Source organism: Microtus oregoni, unplaced genomic scaffold (genome assembly GCF_018167655.1).
Source record: "Microtus oregoni isolate MIOR12 unplaced genomic scaffold, Mior012 000029F_ref0000214, whole genome shotgun sequence".
NCBI lineage: Eukaryota > Metazoa > Chordata > Mammalia > Rodentia > Cricetidae > Microtus > Microtus oregoni.
The window spans coordinates 19648089-19672597 of record NW_024543088.1 but is presented as its reverse complement, the minus strand read 5'-3'; the positions used below and the strand labels follow the sequence as shown (position 1 = coordinate 19672597).

Genomic DNA, 24509 nt, shown 5'->3' with positions numbered 1-24509 from the left:
ATTTTGCCTACATGCATGTCTGTGCACCATGTTGTGTCTAGTGCCTGCAGAGTTCAGAAGAAGGCGTTGGATGCCCTGGAACTGGAGTTACAGACAGTTCTCAACCACCATGTGGGTGCTGGGAACTGAACCCAGGTACTTTGCAAGAGTAGCCAGTGCTCTTGACCACTGAGCTGTTTCTCCAACCCCTGTGTGCCTTCTTGATAAATCATTCTCTTTATTAATAAATAATGGCATTTGTCTCTTCTGATTAATTTTGACCTGAAGTCTCATTTATCAGATGTCAGAATAGCTATAACAGCTTGTTTTCAGTCCCCATTCATGTATTAGACTCTTTTCCATTTATTGACTCTCCGTCTATAGGAATCTTTATCAATAAGATGTGTTTCTTAGTAACAACAGATAGCTAGATACAGTTTCTAAGCCAGTAGGTAAGTCTCTGTCTCCATTGGTGTGTTGAGGTTATGTACTTTTAAAGTTCTTCTTGAAAGATGTTTATTAGTTCCTGTAATTTTGTTCGCAGTTGTTCTGGTAGGCTTCTTTGTTCTTTACTTTATCCCCTATTAGCATGGAGTTTGCTGGTTTACTGTGTTGGGCATGAAGGACTGCTTCCTCTTTCCTTTGTTCCACACTTCCTCTCATGGAATGCATCTGCCCTGTGCTCTTGTGACTACGCATTGCCTCCTCTGTATGTAGCATCCTTCGAATATCTCCTGGGGTGTTGACTTTGTGATTATGAACTGCCTTGGTCTGTGCACGTTTTGCAATGTCATCGAACGTGATAATAATTCCAACATCATAGTCAATTTTATTTGGCAGCACTGGTCTAGAATTTAAAACAGTGCTTCTGTTATTAATTGTGCTAGTGGTTCTAATATCAGCAAAGGAATGCTGATGAATGCATCAGGAGAGATGAACTTGCCAGTGAGAGGGACAGCAAGCAGACAAAAAGCAAATGCTTCCTTCTTCTATGTCCTTTTACGTGGGCTGCCACCAGAAGGTGGCACCAAGGGAAGCAAACAAACCTGTAACATCGCGTCTGGCATCTGGAACTCAAAACTAATCATCTGGGTTCCCAGGGGCTGAGCTAGTCCTGCACATCTAACTGGGCAGCCTGTGGCCCAAATGCCCTCTCTTTGGGGCTGGTTTACTGATATATACCCACATTTCTTCTGGAATATCCCATGGCTCTTGCAGAGGACCTGGGTTCAATTCCACACACCCATGTAGTGGCTCAGTGCTAAGCAACTCCAGAACTAGAGATCTGATATCCTCTTCCGATCTCTGCAGGCACCAGGCACACACGGTGCACATGAATACAAGCAGGCAAATCATTCATACACATAAAATTAAATACCAAAAATAAAAAGCCAAGGTTAAAAAAATCAAAATTCTCCCACTAACAATCAGATCCTTACTGTCTGTACCAGGCCTGGTGGTTGGTAGTGGCATAAATAAATAATTACTCCTACTAACCCCACTGTCTTACCTCAAATGACCCCAGAGACACAACCAAGTAACTTAATTATTATAAAAGTACTCCATCATCTCATGGGGGGGGGCATTATTACTCATATTATCTCTCTGTCTGTCACTCTCTCTTTGACTGTCTCTCTCTCTCCTCCCTCTTTCTCTCTCTAATTTTTTCCTGTGTTTCTGTGTTTTCCACAGTGTATATTCTTTTTGTTTGTTTGTTTGTTTGAGACAGAGTTTCTTTGTGTAGAAACTCACTGTCCAGAAACTCACTCTGTAGACCAGGCTGGCCTCAAACTCAAAGAGATCCACATGCATCTGCCTCCTGAGTGCTGGGATTAAAGGTGTGTGCTTCCATACCCAATTCCACAGGATATATTCTTTATTAAAACTTTGTATATAATCATGTACCTGATGGTGACCTTCGGGCCCCATTTGATAGTTATAGACCCATGGTCACACAGATGACCCTGGTTAAACTCAGAACACAAAACAAAATAAAAACTCACAGAAACAGCTGAGTCAAGCTAGTGGGAGCTCGCTGACCCCAGACTGACAGCTGAGGATACAGCATAAGACTGAACTAGACCCTTGAATGTGGGCGACAGTTGTGTGACATGGGCAGTTGGTGGGACCACTACCAATGAAACAGTATTTATTCCTAGTGCATGAAATGGCTCTTTGGAGACCATTGCCTAAGGAGGGAATCCTTGCTCAGATTAGATAAAGCGGGGAGGGCCGTGGTCCTGTCTCAAGTGATGTAACAGACTTTGTTGACTCCCATGGAAGGCCTCACCCTCTCTGAGGAATGGATGGGGTAGGGTAGGGAGAAAGTGGGAGGAATGGGAGGACGGGAGGGAGAGGGAATTGGGATTGGCAATAGCTTTAAAAATTAAAATTAAAAAATAAAAAGACATGAAAGGAACTGGGTGTCGATGAGGGGGACAGGAGAGGGTGAAAATAATCAGAACACACTGTAATATGTACAAAACTGTCAAAAAACACACAGTCCATTCATTTTTAAAATCTATATCAGTCTTATAAATATGTTAATCACCATACCTTGGGCTCACTGTTTCCAGCATAACAGAAACAAGAGTGGCGTGACTGGGTAAGTTGGCCTCCTTAAAGGCAAGAGCCTTCCTGAATTCAAAAGGAAAACCATATTGCACAACCTAAACAAGTCTAGTCTGTGCCCAAGGTGGAAAGAAACACGGGACACCTGAAGACAAAATAGCACAATGGCAGACTCACTGTCCCCTTCAGAAGAAATGCAGCCACAGCACTCCCCCAAGCTGATGCAGTTGCATCCGGACCCCTTTGTTCTTCTGGCTCAGTGGTTGTCAGCCTTCCCACGGCTGTGACCCTTTAATACTGTTCCTCATGTTGTGGCCACAACCACAAAGTTATTTTGTTGCTACTTCATATCTGTAATTTCGCTACATAACTGTAATATGAATCGTAAACATCTATTTTCCAATGGTCTTAAGCGACCCCTGTGAAAGGGTTGTACAATCCCTCCCCCCAAGGGATTATGACCCACGGGTTGAGAACCACTGTTCTAGCATTTTCCAGGAGCACAAACTTGTCTGCACTGTCATTAAGTGCACATTCTCTCTCCCCGTGATGTCAAAAAACTGTCCTCCAGGTCCCTTCTGCAGCTGCTTCTAAATTCCTTTATCTACATACAGAGGAGACTGTGTCCCAGGCCCTGCACACTTCCCAGTTTCTGGAGGAAGTCTGCTTGAGGCATCATCAGACAGTGTCTCTATTGTTCTTGTCATTCTCCAAGATGGCTAGACACACTGCATAGGGACAACCAAGACTAGCAAGGGAACAAAGCCTCACCCAGAAAGTGGCTTCAGCCCTAAACATGTGGTCCCCTAAGTGGGCCTCCCTGGTCCCTTACCAGCCTGGTGCTTTAGGCCTCAGGGCTCCAATTCCCCTTTGCCTCTCCTAAGGTCCACCTGTTCGTCTTCTGCCCACTGTTGCTATTACACATTAATAAACGTTAGGAAACACCATTAGCCGAAAGTCCAGGCTGCTCAGTCATTAGAGTATGACCATCTTGGAGACCTACCTGAGGCTACTGACATCTGTCGACATCTCTGAAAAAGATTGCCTCCACGGGGACCAGGAGAAAAGAGTCTGTTCCGTTTTAATGGAATCCATATCCATCAGACAACCCTCTAGGCAGAGCCCAGTCACAGGAGAGGTGGGGGTGAGGGCGGGGGGGGGGGGGGGCACAACAGCACAGGGCTGCAGTCAGTGCCTTTGTTCCTGCTGGGCTAATCGTTGTGTCTGCTCTAACTGATTGCCTGCAGCCACCTCCCAGTGGGCACACTCCTATTGAAGTGCGCTGGCCCGGCTTGCTGCTTTCAGGTCTAGAGTAGAGAGCCTCATTACACAAAGACTTTGAGAGAAGTGTGTCCTGAGGTAATCTTAGCTTGGGCAAGGCTGACTCAGACAGCAGGTGGAAACCTACTTCTGTCCCTAAACCTTCCTGGATATATGTATATGTGAAAGGGCTCTGTGCTTTTCCTGAGAGGCCACGATGCCAGACTGTCTGCTCCCATGGATGACCTGTGCCTGTGCCACCTCATGCCTGTCCCTTGGGTTTAGCCTTTCTGATAACTCCCCTGCTGTGACAGTGCTGTCTGTCTGCCCCACAGCACACTTGTCCTGAGGGTGGCACTTCTGCATCTCCTGCTGGGGGGGGGGGGTTGGGCTTCCTTTGATTCCAGACACCCTCAAGATTTGAAGCTGAAAACATGGCTGAGATGCCTATCAGTTGTGAGACCTCCTCAGATCCTTTTTCTGTCAACACACCGTGGAGGAATACTTGACAAAAATTATAGGTTCCCAAAGTCACTACCCCTAGTACCAAGCACAAAGGGAGCAGCACTGGTCATCTTACCTGCTGCATGGGGACACCGCTGCTCTGTGTGCTAATTAATCTCTGATTGATGAGGGTGTCAACAGGTGAATCACTGTGATTGGATGAGGGTGTCAACAGGTGAATCACTGTGATTGGATGAGGGCATTGTGACCAGGGATTGGTTACTCACTTCAGAGTTGGTTCTCAGATCCTAATTTAAGGCTCTGGTTCCACACAACACAGCCTCTGTGTACTGTTTGACAGTGACAGCACCCTCTGTTAGCACAAGGCTTCAGAATGCCCTGTAGTGTCTTCATTAGAGACTTACTGGAATTGTATTTTCCAGGAACACTGGCTTAGCACAGCAAAGATAACAACTTCTTTGTTATTTCAAGTACCTGTTTAGAGCTGGGCATTGTGGTGTGGTAGTGCCTTTAATCTCCTCTCAAGATCCAGTGGCAGCTGCATCTTGTGAGTTCAAGGTCAGCTTGGTGTATATAGTGAGTACTAGGATAGTCAGGGCTACATAGAGAGATGCTGTCTCAGAAATAAAAAAAAAGCAATGAACAATCAAGTACTTGTTTAGGGTGCTGTAATTCTTATCTGGAATGTAGGTGGGCACAGATCACTTTGGTGGAATATTATTTTAAGATGTGTTACATTTGTTTATGCTGTAGAATATTTGTTGAATGATGCACAAATGCATTTGTTTGACTCTGTGAAGCTGTGTTACTTTGCCTGTCTAAAACACCTGATTGGTCTAATAAAGAGCTGAATGGCCAATAGCCAGGCAGGAGAAACGATAGGTGGGGCTGGAGAGCAGAAAGAGAATAAATAGGAGGAGAAATCTGGGAGGAGAGATGAAGGATCAAGGAGTAAAAGGAGGAGAGGAGGGCTCTAGGAGTCAGCCACCCAGCACCCAGCTATACAGCAAGACACAGAATAAAAAGTAAATAAAGGTATATAGAAATAAAGATAAAAGGCCAAGAGGCAAAAGATAGGATAATTTAAGAAAAGCTGGCAAGAAATAAGCCAAGTTATGGCTAGGCATTTATAAGTAAATAAAAAGTCTTCATGGGTATTTACTTGGGAGCTGGGTGGTGGGTCCCCAAAAGAGCAAAGAGTCAGCTACAGATCATTCAGGGACTAACCTGCACCTCTTCTGTTGTGAGAATGTGGGAAAGCATTATCCCTCAGCACTGAGCCCATCTGGACAAGCTCCCAAGGTGGACAGGGTCCCACTTTCCATGCCTGCCCCAGACCGTCTTTGAGGAGTCCTCCCAGTCTCCTCCTTCTTTGGATGTATTTATTTTTATGTGTGCAGATGTTTTACCTACATGTGTGTCCATGCATCACATGCATGCAGTGCCTATGGAGACCAAGAAAGGACGTTGGATCCCCTGAGACTGGAGTCACAAGCAGCTGTGAGCCACCATGTGGATGCTGGGAACCCAGGACCTTTGCAGGAGAAGCAACTGCTGTTAACTGCTGAGACCTCTCTACAGCCTACCCCTTCTTTTAAGCTGGAAAGATACAGTCCCTTATCCCACCACACAGGAGTCTACGACAGGAGGATCAAGAGTTCCAGTCTGAGTCGGGCAATGGTGGTGCATGTCCTTAATCCCAGCACTCAGGAGGCAGAGGCAGGTGGATCTCTGTGAGTTCAAGGCCAGCCTCCAGGACAGGCTCCAAAGCTACAGAGAAGCCCTGTCTCAAAAAAACAAAAGAGAAAAAAGAAAAGAAAAGTTACAAGTTGGCCTGGGCTACATAATAAGATAGCAAGACACTAAAATTTAAAACTATTTATGTTTTAAAATGAAATGTTGAATCAACTTAAAGCGTCAAGTGCATTCCACTGCTTTCCCAATTCAGTTGGCACTGAAATATAGCACTGTCGGAGACAAGGGATTTGAAGAAGCTCTGGTCTCTGTCATAGCCTTTGTAACAGCCGGTCAAGAGATACCTACTCAGCAGCCACCCCACAGGACAGCCTTGGCTGACCTCACAACCAGCTGCTCCCAGCCCCATCACTTCCACCTGGGTCTCAGGCCGCCACTGTGCTTCTTTCGTACACCCGCCTGTCTCACGGCTCATCCTCAGTTGCTGCTCTTACTGCCCTTGCGCACGCTGCTCTGAGACCACAGTGCTCCGGGCAGAGTTCACACCTGATGAGGGACTCTGCAACCTAAGTATGGGTTAGAGGCAAGATGGTGGTGGGCAGGGCTGTCAGAGTGACAGGGGTGCTGCTGGCACGTGACCAGGGAGCCTCTCTGCAGACAGGATGTAGGAGGCAGAGGAAAGGAAGCTACAGGAGAGAGGGACATGTCGGACTGAAGTGGCTGAAGTAGGCCCTGGGAGGCCACAGAGCATCTTCACCATAGGGTTCCTTCCTCTGTCACCGCTTCAAAACCAGCAGAGTCTGAGCTGGTCTGCAGTGCACTCTCATCATAAGCCCTGCTGGGAAGGCTTCATTGAGAGATTAATTGTTGAAGCTGGAAAGGCTTTCAAGGGCTTTGAAACTTTGTTGGGAGAGGCGTGGACTCTTATTTCACTGTTAAACTTAGAAACTCTGCATGGAAGATTATGTGCTATGTAATTGCTGCATAGATTACAGAACAAAGGTGTTGGAAATAGATTTCAAGAAATGGCAAGAACATAGCCTGGAAAACGGGAGAGAGGAGCTGAAGAGAAACCTAATCCTGTTCCTGTCGTTGAGGAACACGGAGAGAAGCAGACACTCCATGTGGAGGAAGTACTGCAGATTGACTCCCATGCTCTCCGCCTGCACAGACCCTATATGTAATGTAGTCACATAAGAGGGAGAACGTGGGTATAGACTATGGGACTAGAGAGGAGACCGTGAGACAGTACGGACAGCTGAGGAAAGAAGATAGGGCAATAGGACATGTGCACCATGAAAGTGAAAGGAGGCTCTCGGGGGAGGGGAAAAGGGACAGGAGGAGCAAAGGGATGGGGAATACAAGGGAGGAAGACAATTAACAAAAACTAATTTTGCTTGGAAATGACATAATGGAACCTAATATTGTACACATTTGTTAATTCAATTTTTTAAGTTTTATTTTTATATTACGTGTATTAGTGATTTGCCTGGATGTAGGCACAATACTTGCACTTGATGTACACACTCACATGGCAGCACCAGATCCCTTGGAATTAAGATTACAGACAGTTGTGAGCCACCATGTGGGTGCTGGGAGTCAAACCCAAGTCCTCTAAAAGAACAGCAAGTGCTCCTACCAACTGAGCCATCTCTCCAGCCCTGGATTGAATTATTTCTAATATACATATATATATATATTCTAATATGTCTGCGTGTGTGTGTATCACATAAGTAGACTCAAGAACAGAAGCCTCATGAATCTCAATAGATTTAGAAAATGACTTTGATGTCGGGCGGTGGTGGCACACGCCTTTAATCCCAGCACTCAGGAGGCAGAGGCAGGCGGATCTCTGTGAGTTCGAGACCAGCCTGGCCTACAAGAGCTAGTTCCAGGACAGGCACCAAAGCCACAGAGAAACCCTGTCTCGAAAAAAAAAACAAAACAACAAAAAAAGAAAAGAAAATGATTTTGAGAGGATGTAACCCTTCTTGACAAACTAAGAATAGAATACACCTCAACATAATGAAGGCAAAATACAACGTATTTAGAGCCAATATTATACCAAGTGGAAAATAATCAAAGAATTCACACTAATCAACAGCTCCTCAGTGTAGTGCTGGAGGGCCTAACAACAGCAAGTAAACAAGAGAATCAAATAAAAGGGAAGCAGATAGGGGGAGTCACCGTCTCCTTGTTTGCAGATGACATGAGAGTTAACATTAAGGTTTCCACTAGGGTACTCTTAGAACTTCTAAACACTTTCAACAAAGTGGCAGGGTTTAAATGAACACACCCACATCCGCAGCCTTCCTACACACCAGTAGCAAGCCTGGTGAGGGAGGAATCAGATCCCATTCATCATATACAGGCTCATGCACACATACATGCACACAAAAGCACACACATATGCAAAACTTACCAGAAATCTAACTGGAAAAGTCAAAGATCTCTACAACAAAAATTTTAAAACACTCAAGAGAAAAGTTAAAGAAGGCACTGGAAGATAGAAATGTGTCCCATGCTTACTGATCAGGAGGGTCAATATTGTGAAAAATGACTTCCTTACCAAAAGCAATTGACAGATTGAATAAATCACCATCAAAATCCCAGGTTATTCTTCACAGAAATAGAAAAAAAAATCTTAGACCGGGCAGTGGTGGCACATGCCTTTAATCCCAGCACTCGGGAGGCAGAGGCAGATGGATCTCTGTGAGTTAGAGACCAGCCTGGTCTACAAGAGCTAGTTCCAGGACAGGCACCAAAGCCACAGAGAAACCTTGTCTCAAAACAAAAATTTAGTTATTTTTGTTTGCTTGTTTCTGAGATAAGCTTTATATAACCCTGGTTAGCCTGGAATTTGCTATGTAGACCAGGCTAGCCTCAAATTCACAGAGATCAACTGATCTCTGTTCCCTGAGTGCTGGTGTTAAAGGTGTGCACTACACTCAGTGAAACATAAGAAATATCTGAAAATCCAGGGGAAGCTCAAAAGACCTTGGATAGCCAATCATGAGGGGGAAAAAAGGCTGGTGGTATCGCCACACTGATTTCAAGTTCCAGTACAGAGACATAGTCACAACCCGCATGATGGTGACACAAAACATTCATGTTGATCTGTGACACTGAACAGAAGATCCAGATACAAACCCACGCAGCTACCGCCTCCTGGGTTTTGAAAACGACTCCAAAAGTAGACGTTGGAGGAAAGTCAGCCTCTTTAACAGTGGTGTCAGGAAAACTGGATATTAATATGTTAAAGAATGAACCTAGTTTATCTCTTACCCTTAGTAAAAAAATAACTCCAGATGGACCAAGGACTTTAGACTGAGGATCTGAAACTGTTTATGGGAAAAGCAGGAAAATACATGAATCAGATTTAGGCACAGGCAAGGGCTTTCTAAACAGGACACCAGTGTCTCCGGCCAATGATGGGCAGATTGGACCTTGTGTCTGCACAATGAAGGAAACAACACTGCCTGGGGACAGCCTGCAGAGTGGGAGCCAGGTTTGTGTCTAAGAGAGAACGAACATCTATACAAAGAACACGGGGTGGGAGTGGGGAACATCAATCAAAAAGTGGCTTGCGGGAGCTGGTTCAGTGGTCAAGAACTTGCGCCTCACAAGCATGAGGTCCTGGGTTCAAATGCCCAACACCCAGCAGGAAATAGAATCTGTCTCGTTGTCAGTCAACTGAGGAGGAGTGATGCATACATACCTCTTGCCTGCTCTTTCACCCAACACCCAGCAGGAAATGGAATCTGTCTCGATGTCAATCAACTGAGGAGTGATGCATACCTCTTGCCTGCTCTTTCGCCTACACCTCCCATCAGTGCCCTGCCACTGGATCCTTTCCTAGTGTGGTCACATGGACAAAAATCTCTTTTATCTGTCAGCTTGGCATTATTACTCTTCTCTTTAAGAGGCGTCTGAGGACAGGTGACAGAGCAAAGCTTGTTAGAGATGCTGGGACCAGGCCTCTGCCCTCAACTGGAAACAAATGCTCTTTGTTTTCTTGCCTTTTCCCTTCCCGTCTTCCTACCCCTCCCACGGAAACTTCTAAAAAGCCCTTCTTTTGTGCTCACACCCAAACTATGGCCTCGCTTTGACACAGTACCCGTGTCGTCTGGAAGCCACGTCAACTGCCAAAACCTGTACTACCACTTGGGGGCAGCCTTGCCAGCTGCCCAGCCAAGCCAGCCCTGTTCCTGTCCAGTGAACTAATTTGTTCCCTGCCTTCACACAGCCTATAATGTCCTGTTGTACTGTCTCCCCTCCAAAGAACAGAGAGCAGCATCCATGTTCTACCCCTAGCTAGCCAAGCCCATGCACGAGACCATCTCCACGCATCTGTCCTTTCTCTTAGTGCTGCTACACTAACAGTGTCTGAGACACTCTCACCACATAAAGTGGCTCCTGTCTCCGTCAATTCTTTCATTCAAGAAACACTTGGTGTCCAGTGCTTTGCAATGAATTGAAATGGTCAGGTGACTTCGGACAGAATAGGTAACCAAACAAGAATGTCTGCTCCTAGAAGGTGGCCAGTAGCTGCCTTGGGTCCTGGTGGGACACAGTGGAAACCTGGACAGGACACGTGAGTTTACAGAGATTGCAGTGACCTAGCCACAGCAACTTGACTGGCAGACACAGGGTGGGTAGGCCTCACTGCAGGAACCATGAGCTCCATCAGACACCTGACATGCTAGTATATGGGGGTGCCAACAGCATCGGGACTCGAATGCCTTTCTTCTCTTGTGCTTCTTCTAGTAGAAACCTTGTCAAGATTAGTCGAGTGCTCCAGGAACATCAGCGCACGCAGATGTCACAGGGCCTGGGGTTTGGCTATGGCTGGCAGAGGTCTTCAGCGACAGATATGGTGGTTAACTGCAGTGATTACTGCGTGGCTCTTCTAAGGTCACTGATTATATTCTGTGTCCTCAGCATCTCTGGTGTCCCTGTTGATTTCACCAACTCTTTGGTGGCTGGAATAAGCTCCCTGCTTGCTGGATGGGGAAGGAGAGGTGGGAAGAGGTGGATGTAGGAGGCACTAACTGACCTTCAGGCTTGGGCCCCTCACTGGGACCAGCTTCTGCAGTGGGGTGGAATTTCCTGCAGAAGAGTCCCCTGCTGTGCTCCAGATGAGGGTCACGTGCCGCTGGTGCAGGAACACAGCTCCTAGAACGTGGCTGAGGAGAGTGGCAAGGTGCATCCTGGTGGAGGAGCTGTCAGGGCTACCTGACTCTGACTCTCAGTGTGAGAAGGAAGCCAACAGGAACCCCTGGGTGTGTTGAAACAGCGGATGTGGTGGGAACAGTCTCCGGCAGGAATCCTGGGGCACAAGTCTGCCCTCTGCTGTGTCGCCACGTACACTACACGGAAGGCTGGAAGACTCAGGCTTCTGAAAGAAGACAAGACAGCAAAACAGACCAACTAGCGCTGACAACCATTGCTCAAGGAGGGAATGGGAATTGAAGGGTCGGCACCTCAGTGCCCAGGAGCAGGGAGAAGTAGCACTGGGAAGTGGCCAGAGAAGGCTGCAGACTGTAGTGTCCTGAATACTGCATCACTGTCTGGAAGTGGTGTCTGATTGGAGTGAGCACACTGGCAGCTCTCCTGACAGGTGTCCTGGAATGAGTGAGGGAGCAGTGGCAGTCTCTGGGTAACAGGAGGCTACGGTAAAAAGGAGTCATTGTGTTTTGTTTGCTTCTGGGGAAAGAGCAGCATTTCCTTAAGCCTACAGGATTGGGGTTTCTGGGAGCCTGGTATGGAGCGAGACCAGAAATTAGTGATCCATTGTGCCAGTAAGGGAGACTTCCACAGTCCCAGAGCAGTGGGAGGGCTCTTCTGGGGGTTTTCACTTCCTCGGGAGACAGGAACTATGTGCTTACCCTGCGGAGTCAGAGGTTTGATGGAGGACAGCGGGATCATGAAGGTGCTCATGGTTCCCAGAGACACATCAGCACTCTGGACCGAGGCCATCCCTGTCTCTTCCCCCCACCCCCTCCAGTCCCCAGAGTAGGTCAGGCACAGAAGTGGCCCTGAACAGGGCTGAGAAGACCTGAATTGGTCAGGGGCCAGGCAGTCAGTACAGGCAGTCAGCAGAGAGTAGGTATCAAACAGCAGGAGCAGAGGTGCTGGTACATAGACTGTGGGCACCTGACACAGGAGTTCCTGTATGGCAGCATTCGGGCATGGTGCCAAATGACTTGTGTGGTAAGGAAGGCAAAGTTCTCAGAGTACAGGAGGCCAAAGGCCTTGTCTGAGAAAGAGATCGGGAAACAGCAGCAGAACAAGGGTTACTGGGAAAAGTCTGACGTCAGCTTCAGTCACAGCCTGGGGGCAACGAGGAGCCTATCTCCCTAGGGCCCCACCAGTGTGGCACGGGTGTGGAAGGTGACAGCCAGGGTCACCTGGGAGCACTCAGGCGGAGATACCCTGGAGAATTGAAGGCTTGCCTTGCCTTCCAGGTGTTCTGAGTGATCAGGAGGGTGCTTGCCGCCTGAGCACATGAGGAAAACACATCGCCATGCAGTCACTGAGAGCCAGCTCAGGACAGTGTCCCATGTCAAAGCATTTCAGCAGAGCTCCCAGCCGACTGCAGGCAGGAGGCCGCTGCTACAGGGGCATATGAGGTTACCACACTGCATATAATTCCAGCACGCTGGAGTCAGATGCGGATATCATCTGCCCTGGTTCTGAGCTTCAGCAGGAGCTTCTTGCTAGGGATGGAGGTGATGGGGGCACTGACACTAAGGGGGTGGCCACTTCTAGAAACAGGGTGAAAACTGAGAGGAATATGAAACCCCACTAAATTTCTTCAGATTGAACGGTTTTTATGCCAGACCTGGTGATACAGCCCTGTAATCCTCGTTACTCTAAAGGCTAAGAAAGAAAGCGCAGAAAATTCAAAACCAGCTTCAGCCGTAGAGTAAGTTCAACACCAGCCCAGACAATTTCATGAAATGTAGTCTCAACGTTTAAAAAGTCTGAACCAGCTGGGCACACCTACAGTCCCAGCACTTGAGAGGTAGAGTTAGGAGGATCCATACTAAGTCTGAGGCCAGCTTGGGCTACATAGCTCAAGAAAACAAGCAAAAAGTAACAGAGGAGGTTATGAATGTGGCTTACTTGCTTATCATGTATTAGACCTTAGGTTCAATGTCCAGGAGAACAAAAGAAAGGATGAGGGTAGAGAAAGAATCGAATAAAAGGCAATTCCTTTTAATATATATGTTAATATATATTATATATATGAGTATTTTGCTTACAAGTATGTCTATGTGCCACATACTTTTTTCCTGGTGCCCTAGGAAGTCAGAACAGGGAGTTGGATTCCCTGGACTGAAATTATGGATGGTTGTGAGTCATGTGTGTGCTGGGAATTGATCCTTAGTCTTCTGCAAGAACACATGCTCTTAACCACCAAATCGTCTCTCAAGCCCCCACAAAGGGCATCTTCTCCAGCGTGTAGGTGGCTATAACTCAATCTAACAAGTGTGACAGAATTCACGTCCTGTCACCTACTTCACTTCCTGTTGAGAGAAATTAAAAACCTAAGCTAACACCAAGCTGAAACCACGTTTCTGCCATGAGCGGTGGCTCAGACCTGAATCCAAGAGTCTGCTAGTCCGGTCGGGCAGCCTGAAGGGACTGCCAAGACCCTGAAGGCATTGCTAGCTCTGTCCAGCTTGAGCCTGTCCCCAGTGGGGCAAAGTAAAGTTGCATAAACCAGCTATCATGGTGGTATCGTGCCTGCTCACTCTCAAGAGCTCCATGTGCCAACTGTTAAGGAGTCACAGCAGCTGGCAAGCATGGCTGAGGCTCTGAGTCCTCATTGTTGTCCTTGGGCATTTCTAGGTACCATCGCAGGGTACACAGGCAGCGACTGTCACGCACGTAGCACAGGCGTCTAACTCTCAGAGCGCTTGGCCTGTCGCTAACACTCCAGAAAACCCACAGTTCTCAATGTCAGGATCAAATCACACTTCATACCAAGGTGTTTCAGGTCATCCCATTTCATCCAGCCCTTAGTGAGTGAGTATATGGTCCTTCCTGAGGGCTAAAGCTGGAGGTGGCTCAGTGCAGCCCATTGGGGGGGCATGGAGATGCTCAGATGACCAGCTAGTGGGTCACAGTCACCTGGTCTTACCCTGTAATACCTGCCCCTACGCCATGACAAGTGAGCAGTGGCAGCAGTGCTACCGGGGACTGGCCTCCTCCAGCCAGAGCCAAGGCAAAACCACCAGCAGGAAGTGGCATGTTTAACCAAAAAGTATTTTTGGCCCTCCTGTCACAACTTGGGATGTGTTGCTGTGTGTAGGAGACGGAGGCCAGGAGTGGCGCCTGGAAGAAAGACGGTGCTCATGCTACAGTGCCCATCAGGGAAGCACAGTGAAAAGTGTCCCCAGATGGGAGTAATGAGATGAAAGACGGTTGCCAGTGGCAGCCGTGAGGCCTGGGGTGCCGCCAGCTGAGCTGCTGTGAGGATTATAGTCTAAAGGAGATAGTCTAAACAAGAGGCAGTAAGGTTGCTCCTAAAAAGCACAGGTCACAGTGATGGGTAAGCAGACTGAGTTGTGTGACCAGCATCAAGTGACGTTCCTATCTCCTTTTCTCCAAAAGGGAGAGTAGTTAACACCTGTCCCAAAGGAAGAGCCAACACTGAGGCAAACCAGCAAGGTGCCTTGAAACAGTAGCCACAGGGGCAGGCTTTTCTCCCGGTGGGAGTTCTGTAAATGAGATTGCTTGCGAGCATGGGAGTGGAGCTAGTGGTAGAGTGGTACCTGGCATGCACAGGGCTCACGGAGGCATGTCTAAATACACACACACACACACACACACATAACAACATGCCACACCACATTTCCACGTATGGAAACAGAACCTAGGCACTACCATGCCTGGCTCTCAGTTGGAAGGGCTTGAGGACAGTGGAGAAAAAGCAGCTCCCTGTTTCTTGAGCACCAGCCACACTGATGACTGCTCCATATTGGGTTATGACCTGGACCAGTACCTTTCCTTGCCCACAGCAACCTGGCACTCTCCTTGTATATCTAGGTGTCTGGCCTTAAGTTGGAGCCACTGTCTTCTGAGTGTCCCACCTTCACATGCTACTTTTGAGTGGTACAGCAGGACCATAGAAGACCACATTTGGTCCCTAACAGAGCCCTCTTTAGGAACAGGTTGGTCATGTATCCACACTTGCTCTGCAGTAAGCACAGACTGGGTGGAGGTAGTGCTGCTCTGCTGCAGAACAGCATGCAGGTTCCGGGTCGTGTTGCCTCTGCTGTGGGACACAATCCATGCAGAATGCTGCAGTCATACAGTCCCAGACTGGCCAAGGAGCTGCTGCCATGACTCTTTAAAGGAAGTGAGCAGAGTGCCTCAGGACTTGTACATGATATGGTCTGCTTGCCTGGAGCACAACTGGCCTGGGGGCATAATTCTGTGGGCTTAGTTGTATCCTACTTCATCTAAATGATAAGACAATGACTGGGCAAATAAGTATTAGCTTTGGCTCAGTTGGCACAGCCAATCCCTGATGGAGACTCTAGCCTGGGCCAGTTCTGGTAGTGGGTCCCTTTAAGACCAGGCCTGTTTGCTCTCTAGCCCTGGTTTGCCTTTAGGAGTGACCTTTTCCCTTCAGGCTTGAGAAGCTTTCTGCCCAGTACTGTCCTGCTCTGTATCACTGAGAGGCTGGGGTAGGCCTGGGTATGAACCACCTGTATCAGTTCTACTCAGCCCCCTTAGGAACTGCACCAACACGTACCACCAGAGTGTGAGACATGCAGGCTGGCTGGCAGTGGCTTTATCAATGGCAGTGGGTACCAGCTGGGATACAGCTATCCAGTGAAACCTTCGGTACAGCCCACTGGGCTCTATGCAGCCAGGTTATAGTCCTGCAAAACAGCCAGTTGAGCCTGGGGTGCACTGGTTAGTGACCCCAATGGGGTGATGCCCTTCTGCCAAGCACTTGGCATGAATGTTACCACACAAATGAACGAATGATTCCTTTCAACAGTTTAGAGGGGATAGTTTTATTACCTCACTGAAGTGACGAGATGACAGTGAATCAGAGTCCTACTCCAGGCACCCGTGTCACCTGACTCAAACTTGTTGTTTCTAATACTTGGGAAGACCATCTCTCAGGAGTACTTTCAACCTACTGCTAAACACCAAGACCGCTTGAAGCCCTGTGTGCTGCAAGGCCACACCCCGAGGCTTTGTACTATGACTCCAAGGCACGGAAGCTGGCCTGGTTGGTGTGGACTAGAAAATAAACAGGTCTATGGAAATAGGGCTGCCAGCCCCAGCCTGCAAAGGCATTCATGCTAGCAGCTGCCTAGAGCACCTCCCGAAGCTCCGTGCCCTTAGCAAGGGCCCCCACAGAGACCAGTGAAGGGCCATCACCCTGTTACAGCAAAATATCCCATCCAGACAACATGCCCTGGCCACACAGCATAAGCTGCCAGGAGACAAAGACTGTTTAAGTTTACGAGAGCCCTTAATTACCCAGGATCACAGACAGCAGCTCCCTGTAAGAGCAGCCCTCCATTGGACATCTGCTTCTCTTTTCCCTGAAGGCTGTTAACCTATGGGTAGCCTTATACAGAGACCAATTTAACGAAGGACAAGGGTGGTCTGAATCTCTCATGGCAGTGAGACCCATGGGAAAAGCATGAGAACTCGGGGCCCAGCCAGACCTCAGAGATGCCAATACACATGTCCTCAGTTTTAATTCTGGAGTTCCTGTCTTGAAGCCCCTTCCTCCATGGTTACCTAGAGCTCCAGACCATGTGCTCTCACCTCTTGCAGACAGACACGCTCACTGCCTGCGAGAGACCGAGCAAGCCAGAGGAGTACTCGGAGAGCACGAGAGCTGCATTCTTGCTCTATGCATGCACGTGTTCTGCAGGCGCCACCCTACAGTAGAGAAAGACAAAGAAAATTCATGCTGCCCTGCCCTGGTTGGGCTTCAGATGGGTGGGTGGAGGTGGGAAGGACCCAGTGGTGACCAGGTAAGGCACTCAGTGTGTCCAGAAACACGGGCACAGCCAGCATTCTCCTTAACTCTGTGCCCAGCTGTGGACTGGGTGCTGTGACCCACCAGAATCTGGGGGATCTCTTACTGGTGTGTGCTGGGAAGGGTTTTGCACTGAGAGCCCATCTGGGATTGCATGGAAAAGACTGCAGAGGCTGCTGGATCCCAAGTATACTGTAGCGCTAACACAGGTGGGGAGAAGTATACTGTAGCGCCAACACAGGTGGGGAGGGTATGCTGTAGCGCTAACACAGGTGGGGAGGGTATACTGTGGCGCTAACACAGGTGGGAGGGTATACTGTAGCGCTAACACAGGTGGGGAGGAGTATACTGTAGCGCCAACACAGGTGGGGAGGGTATACAGTAGCGCCAACACAGGTGGGGAGGGTATACTGTAGCGCTAACACAGGTGGGGAGGAGTATACTGTAGCGCTAACACAGGTGGGGAGGAGTATACTGTAGCGCTAACACAGGTGGGGAGGGTATACTGTGGCGCTAACACAGGTGGGAGGGTATACTGTAGCGCTAACACAGGTGGGGAGGGTATACTGTGGCGCTAACACAGGTGGGAGGGTATACTGTAGCGCTAACACAGGTGGGGAGGAGTATACTGTAGTACTAAGGCAGCTGGCACACTGGCCCTCACCAGCTATTGTCCACCTGAGCTAAGTGTCCAGTCTGCGGCCCACCAGCCCTATTGTATCTGCTATGGATACTCTACTGTTCCTGCCTGCATGGAGCCTCCTCGAATTTGCTTGTGCACTGGGTACTGTGCTCACACGACACCCTCGACCCAGTTATTAACCTTTCCGGGAAGCATGGCACTCCAGAACCACAAAGGACCCCAACTGGCAAAGGACCCCAACTGGGAGGTACAATATCTGGGCAGGTGTTTTGTTGAAGCCCAGTGATTAGCTTCTGAGCCAATCTAGAGCCTGGGGAAACCACTGGCCACCAAAAGTGACTGCTGCCATGAGACCGCATGCAAAGATTCCTGGGAGTTTCACCCCAAGCTGTCTAGGGCTGCCCCCTCCAGGCGGCTTTGAGGATTTGTATGGCAACAAAGACCTCACAAGACTTTGAGCCTCCTGCCGACCATGAATATTAAAATATGTTTATCAGAGCAAAGCAGCTCTGCCTGGTGATTGTGTGGGTAGGAGGGACAAAGGCCAACTTAATAGGCCCATCAGCCATTAAAGACTTGCTAGAACCTGAGAGGAATGAGAACCTGCATTTGACCGGGGACCCTGCCTAGGAGAATTCTGTTTCCGGGAGTGGTGGAGTGATCGCCCTGCCCCGCAGGGTACACGAAGGCCAAGCTCTGTGACTACAATGTGTCCAGAAGGCTGGCCTCAAGCGACAGGGGAAGATGTGTCCCTACCGCCTCCGAGATCTCGGGGAATCCTGTCACTCGAGGCCCACCATAACCACAAGGCGCGCTCCAGGCGCACGTGTATCCACTCTAAGAGTTAGAGAAACTGCACCTTGACCCACTGCTACCCTACCCGCCTTGGCACGACGCCGCTGTACGGAGGCCACGCCCCCAGCCCCCGGGTGCTCCGTTCGTTCGCGACCCAGCTTCGGCCATTGGCTGCTCTTCGCTCTCCGCCCCGACGCGTGCCTCAGCGCACCCCGCCCCAGCCTCAGTTTCCCGGCTGGCACGGGGCGGGACGTGGGCGGGGCTCAGCTCAGACCACGCGGGGCGGAGCTCGGAAGCTGACGTGACCGCCCCGCCTCCAGAACCAGAACCGGTCGGCGTCTCAGTAGCCTCCGGCCCCTCCGCCTCCAGAGAGCCCCGCAGCGGAGGCTCGGACCCGAGGTCGACGCCGGGCGCACCTCCTCCTGCTCGCCATGGCTGCGCCCCGCGCGCCCCGCGCTCTGACGGCCGCCGCGCCCGGGTCCGGGAAGGCCAAGCTGACGCACCCCGGGAAGGCAATCCTGGCAGGTGGGCCACTCCGAACCCCAACTCGGAACCGCCTGTCTGTCCGCGCTTCCGGGTGGGCCGGGGACACCCAGGCCCCGCCCAACTTCCGGAGGGGCGGAGGGGCGGGGGCGCGACCCGGGCCCCTAGCCCACGCGCCTGCTCTCCCCGGGAGTCTTTTGGCCATGCCAGGTGGAGACCACCATGTGGGGGCGTGGGCACTGTCCCGTAGCGGGCCGCGACGCGGCAAAGTCCGGGAGGGGGAGGGGCCGCGCGGTGACGGCGGAGGCGGCGGCCGGGTCCACCGGGCCAGGGTGTCCCTAGTCCCGGGCGTTCGATCCCTGCAGGCGGCCTGGCGGGAGGCATAGAAATCTGCATCACCTTCCCGACCGAGTACGTGAAGACGCAGTTGCAGCTAGATGAACGCGCGCACCCACCGCGGTACCGGGGCATCGGTGAGGAGGGGCGGCCGCGGGGTGGCGTAGGGGGCACCGTGGGGCGGAGGAGCCAGGGTCCTGACCGCGCCTCCCGTAGGGGACTGCGTGCGGCAAACTGTCCGCAGCCATGGCGTCCTGGGCCTGTACCGCGGCCTCAGCTCCCTGCTCTACGGCTCCATCCCCAAGGCGGCTGTCAGGTGAGACTCGGCTCTGTCTGAGCGACCCGGAGGGAGTGGCCTCAGCGATCCTCTCACACGCCTTCTTTTTTAGGTTCGGGACGTTCGAGTTCCTCAGCAATCAAATGCGGGATGCTCAGGGTCGGCTCGACAGCAAGAGAGGGCTGTTGTGTGGTCTGGGCGCCGGCGTGGCGGAGGCAGTGGTGGTCGTGTGCCCCATGGAGACCATCAAGGTGAGAGATTGAGGCTTTCAGGGGTGGTCAGGGTACTTTGAGGCTTATGGGGTTATCCCAGGCTTTAAGGCCCGTGTGCCCCATGGAAATGGTGAAGGTGGGAATGATCCCCACACATACACACCAGGTTCATGGTGAGTGCATCTTAGGGGTGGCAGGAAGGGGCCACCCACCTGTGGAGGCTGCCCACCTGTAACAAAAACATGAACAAAGTCTAGTTTCGTTGGTTTTTTTGAGACAGGGTTTCTCTGTGTAACAACAGCCTTGGCTGTCCTGGAACTCATTTTGTAGATCAGGTTGGCCTTGAACTCAGAGATTGCCTGGCCTCTGCCTCTTGAGTTCTTGGATTAAAGACGTGTGCCACCAGTCCCGGCTGAGCAGTCTTTAGAGCGACTTTTATAGTTAAAAAAAAACTAACATAACTCACTGTCCCAAGTGTAGAAAATAGCAACCAGGATGCTGGGGACCCCTCTGAGGTCTTGAGGCCTGTGTGTAGTGGCTCCAAAACAGCATGGGAGGAGAGCCAGGGCATTTCATGCAGAAGAACTGGGGATCTCCAGGCTTGGTGTGACCTCGGTGGGCCTTGGGTCTGCTAGCTAAAGTTCAGATGTGGCCAGAAGTCAGCGCCTTTGCTTCCTCCCTTTCAGGTGAAGTTCATTCACGACCAGACTTCCCCCAACCCCAAGTACCGAGGATTTTTCCACGGGGTTAGGGAGATTGTTCGGGAACAAGGTAAGCCCCAGAGAATTAAGACCTCAGCCAAGTGGAAGAGCCTCTACTTGAGTGGGTCCCCCTTGCCTACAGGTGGGACCTGGAAGGCTCCAGCCTGACCCCATGTCTGCTTGCCCCCAGGACTAAAGGGGACGTACCAAGGCCTCACAGCAACTGTACTGAAGCAGGGCTCAAACCAAGCCATCCGATTCTTCGTTATGACCTCACTTCGCAACTGGTACCGAGGTATACCTGTGGCCTAGAGACCCGTTCCGAACACTGAAGGCTTTCAGACAGGAAGGGGAGGGGTGCTTTCCTGGGCCCTACCCTAGGTTCTTTGTTGACTCTAAGATCCCCCCTGACCTACCCTGGTGTTCTGACTGCAACTGTGCTCCAATTCAGGGGACAATCCCAACAAGCCTATGAATCCACTGATCACGGGGGTCTTTGGAGCCATTGCTGGTGCAGCCAGTGTCTTTGGGAACACGCCTCTGGATGTGATCAAGACCAGGATGCAGGTAGGTATGGGGGGCTGAGAAAGTGGGGACAAGAACCCCAGGCGGGTTAGCGGCTAAGCACTCTGGCTCTCTGGTGTCCTGCAGGGCCTGGAGGCACACAAATACCGGAACACACTGGACTGTGGCTTGCAGATCCTGAAGAATGAGGGACCCAAGGCGTGAGTAGGATAGAGCAGTGCTGTTGACCCCATTCCAGGCCCTGTATGGGCTGTCGTTCTTCTGTCCCTCCAGTATCTGGAGAGTGCCCTTTCTAGAACACTTTGCCTGCTCTCCCCCCAGCTTGTTCCTCCCTCGTTCTCACCTCCAACCCTCTCTGCTCCACCCAGGTTCTACAAGGGCACTGTTCCCCGCCTGGGCCGAGTCTGCCTAGATGTGGCCATCGTGTTCATCATCTACGATGAGGTGGTAAAGCTGCTCAATAAAGTTTGGAAGACAGACTAAGCCTAGAGGGTGTGGCGGGGTGTCCCAGACCAGACCCCGCCACCCACTCTTATGATTCCAGTGCAGTAGTGCCAAAAGGCCCCTTCCCTTGTCCCTTACGTTCTGTGGCCTGGTCTGTTCATGGTGACTACCATGTGTTCCATAGTTCTGTGTCTCCCATGCGGTCTGTATGTGACACTACTATTGTATCTGTGTCCAGCCTGGCCATGGCTGGGTGTCTCTTTAGCCTGTGAATATGTGCTCACTTATCCATGTGCTTGCTTGTGAGCCATGTGCCTGTTTCATGTTCTATGTCATGTGACCCTGTGCCCCACTTCCTGGGGCGCCTGTGTGCCCTGTTCCACGGCCTTGGAGTCATGGTCAGGTCACAGTCCGGTGCCTTCCACCCCCGATGGTAGGGGCGCCCTGCCCTGGCCTACCACAGCTGCCTCCGGGCCTCGGCCTGGCTTCACCGCATTCCAGGGGCTACAAGTCCCCCCGCTTCTCCCGCCATTGGCCTTAAATGGCCCTCGGGCCCTCCCTCTGCCCGGGACAGGGTGGCACCTGCCACTCTCAGGACCACCCTGCCAAGGAGAATAAACCGGATCCTGTCGCACTCTCCTGTCCATCCCTTTGTAGCTGGGGGGATATTGGTGACTGAGCCTCCTCAGGCCAGCATACCCTTCACCTGAAGACACTGCAGCAGGCAGAGCAATAGGAAAGCTCAGCAACCCCTAGTGACAGAGCCTTTAAGAGGCCCAGCATGGAACCAAAACGAATTTGTGCTACTTCCTGACTTTAATAAGGCAAGTGAGGTAGGTCCTGCTGTCCGTTGAAGGGTATAGCCACAAGGTTCTCAGTGGACTGGCAGACAGACGTGGATAGGCCAAAGGGCTGGCATGAAATAATACTCCAGGGGTTCCTCTGCCCCTCACTGAGTGAGTTGGTTCTAGGACGTCCAAGCCTGTTAACCTGTGGCATGGCCAACCCAGCCTCTGAATCTGAACTGATTTTTCAGGGAGAGGATATTAAGAAGTGCTTGGGATTGAGGCATGGAGACACTGACCCTGTGTCCCTTAAGATTATAAGCAGGGGTGATAGGGCTTCTCGCAGGGTAAGAGGTAGCTAGCTGTTTAAGCAGAAATGGGGGTAAGGGGAGGGCACAACATCTTGGTGCCTCAATCCCTGCCCCTGAACATCAAGCAGGTATTCCCTATCTGGAGGCCTCATACCTCACAGCCCAGGCACAGATGAAAGCCAGGTCGAGGCTAGAGGCTATATAGCTGAGCCTAAGGTCACTGTGGCCCTGCCCACTTCTGCCAGAACCATGGACCAAGAGGAGAAACTCAATGAATAGAACACTGCCAACGGGTACTCCCAGCTATGCTAGGACAGAGGCAGCTTCCTGGGAAGCTAGAGGTTACATACAAGCCTTTGTCCGGCCCTGGAAAAAAACCATTTTGACAGAAGGAGCTTCCCTGTAGGCCTGGGCCTTTGGAGAAGGCTGGCAGATTCTGCAGAAGCAGCCATGAAGCCTAGGCAGGACGTGTGGAAGGGAAAATAGTGCAGAGCAGATGAGGACCACATGTAGGTAGGTATGGTGTGCAAGCCTTGATAGACTGATCTCAGTGGTCCTCTTCAAGAGAAAGCCCCCACCCTCCACCAGGGGCTGCCCCTGCTTCCTCTAACACCAGAGCTAGGCCCCAAGACCCAGGTGGCTCACTTCAGAACTCCACCTTGGCTGTGATAGTACAGAGGCACTGGCTCCCTGGGGGTCCACTCCCTTGGATCACGCTCTTCCCTTGCCCACTTTCTGCACAACCTTGGGCAAATCACCTAACCACAAGTCCCTAATCTAAGAAATGGGGTTAAGAGAGTGCACACCACTGGGTAGTGTGTCTGAAGTATGATCTCTGTAGGGAGGGAACCTGGACCTGACAACCTCACTAGTGCCTTACAGTCTCCCTGGGTCCATGGTGCATCTGAGACAAGTAAAGCCCGGCTGCTGCCCAAGAGGAGTACCTTTGCCCCCTACTGTCATGGTGGCGCCATTACAGAGCTTAGAGCCCCTGCCCATGCCATTCAAAGGAAAGGTCATGGCTATACTGGCCCTCAAGCAGGTTACATGATGACCCTTGACTGTTCCAGGATCCCTGTGCCTCAGCCCAGTCAGAAATGGTGACCAGACTACATCTAATTTCTCCAAGGGTTGAATACAGGTGCCCTGGTGGCCTCGCACCATAGGCTCCATTGTATAGGAAACCTTGTTATAATGGTTGAGTCTGGTGGGGAGGGAGTGCCTGATGGAACCCATTCAAAACCTCTGACAAGTTGGGAAGTTAACTGTTTCGGAGAAAAAGGTAGGGGTCTTCAAGAGTAAAGTGCATTCAACCAGGACGGCTGCAGAGACTGAAGGCAGATGATGCAGATTAGGCCTCTAGGCTGGAACGGTCTATCTGTTAGCAGTGGAGGCAGAGAAATATGTAGTCCCTGATCAAGATGTTCTGCAGAACAAACCGTACCTCTCCTTGAAACCCCAGAGACAGCTGGGCAGTGGTAGCGCATGCCTTTAATCCTGCCAGTTGGGAGGCAGAGACAGGCAGATCTTTGTGAGTTTGAGGACACCTGGTCTACAGAGTGAGTTCCAGGACCAGCTCCAAAGCTACAGAGAAACTCTGTCTCAGGGGGAGGGGGAGAAACAGACATAGCCTATGTTGGAAAGACTCCCAGGAGGTTATGAAGTTTGCACAGCAGAGGCACACAATCCTCAGAATTATGCCAGGAAGAACAATAGTCTCTGAGTGATGACAGGTCTTTATGCCAATTCTGAACTCTGTGAAGCTCCTCTTACAGCTGGAATTTTCTACGTCCCTGTGCAGGTGACGAATGAGTTTAGTATCCAAAAAAGCCACACTGGGGATTCCAATATTAGTTTTCTTGCTGGCTTTTAATTTCATGTTTCACAGATTTCTGGATTTATAAATTTATAGGTATAAGGCCCAGAGTTAGGGTCTGAGGAACTCCTAGCTTCCTCAAGATCTCAGACCACGAGGTCCTGACACACCTAGGACTAAGGGATGGA

General features: G+C 50.6%; 1 protein-coding gene across 1 annotated transcript; it reads left to right on the top strand.

Annotated features, from left to right (window-relative positions):
- The first annotated feature begins 18697 nt into the window (after positions 1–18697).
- Positions 18698–22043, top strand: Slc25a1 (solute carrier family 25 member 1). Its single transcript, XM_041678090.1, has 9 exons — positions 18698–18956; positions 19280–19387; positions 19467–19566; positions 19640–19778; positions 20426–20510; positions 20631–20735; positions 20892–21007; positions 21092–21165; positions 21334–22043. Exons 1-9 carry the CDS (start codon positions 18863–18865, stop codon positions 21446–21448), a joined length of 936 nt encoding a protein of 311 aa, XP_041534024.1. The 5' UTR covers positions 18698–18862; the 3' UTR covers positions 21449–22043.
- Positions 22044–24509: the final 2466 nt, after the last annotated feature.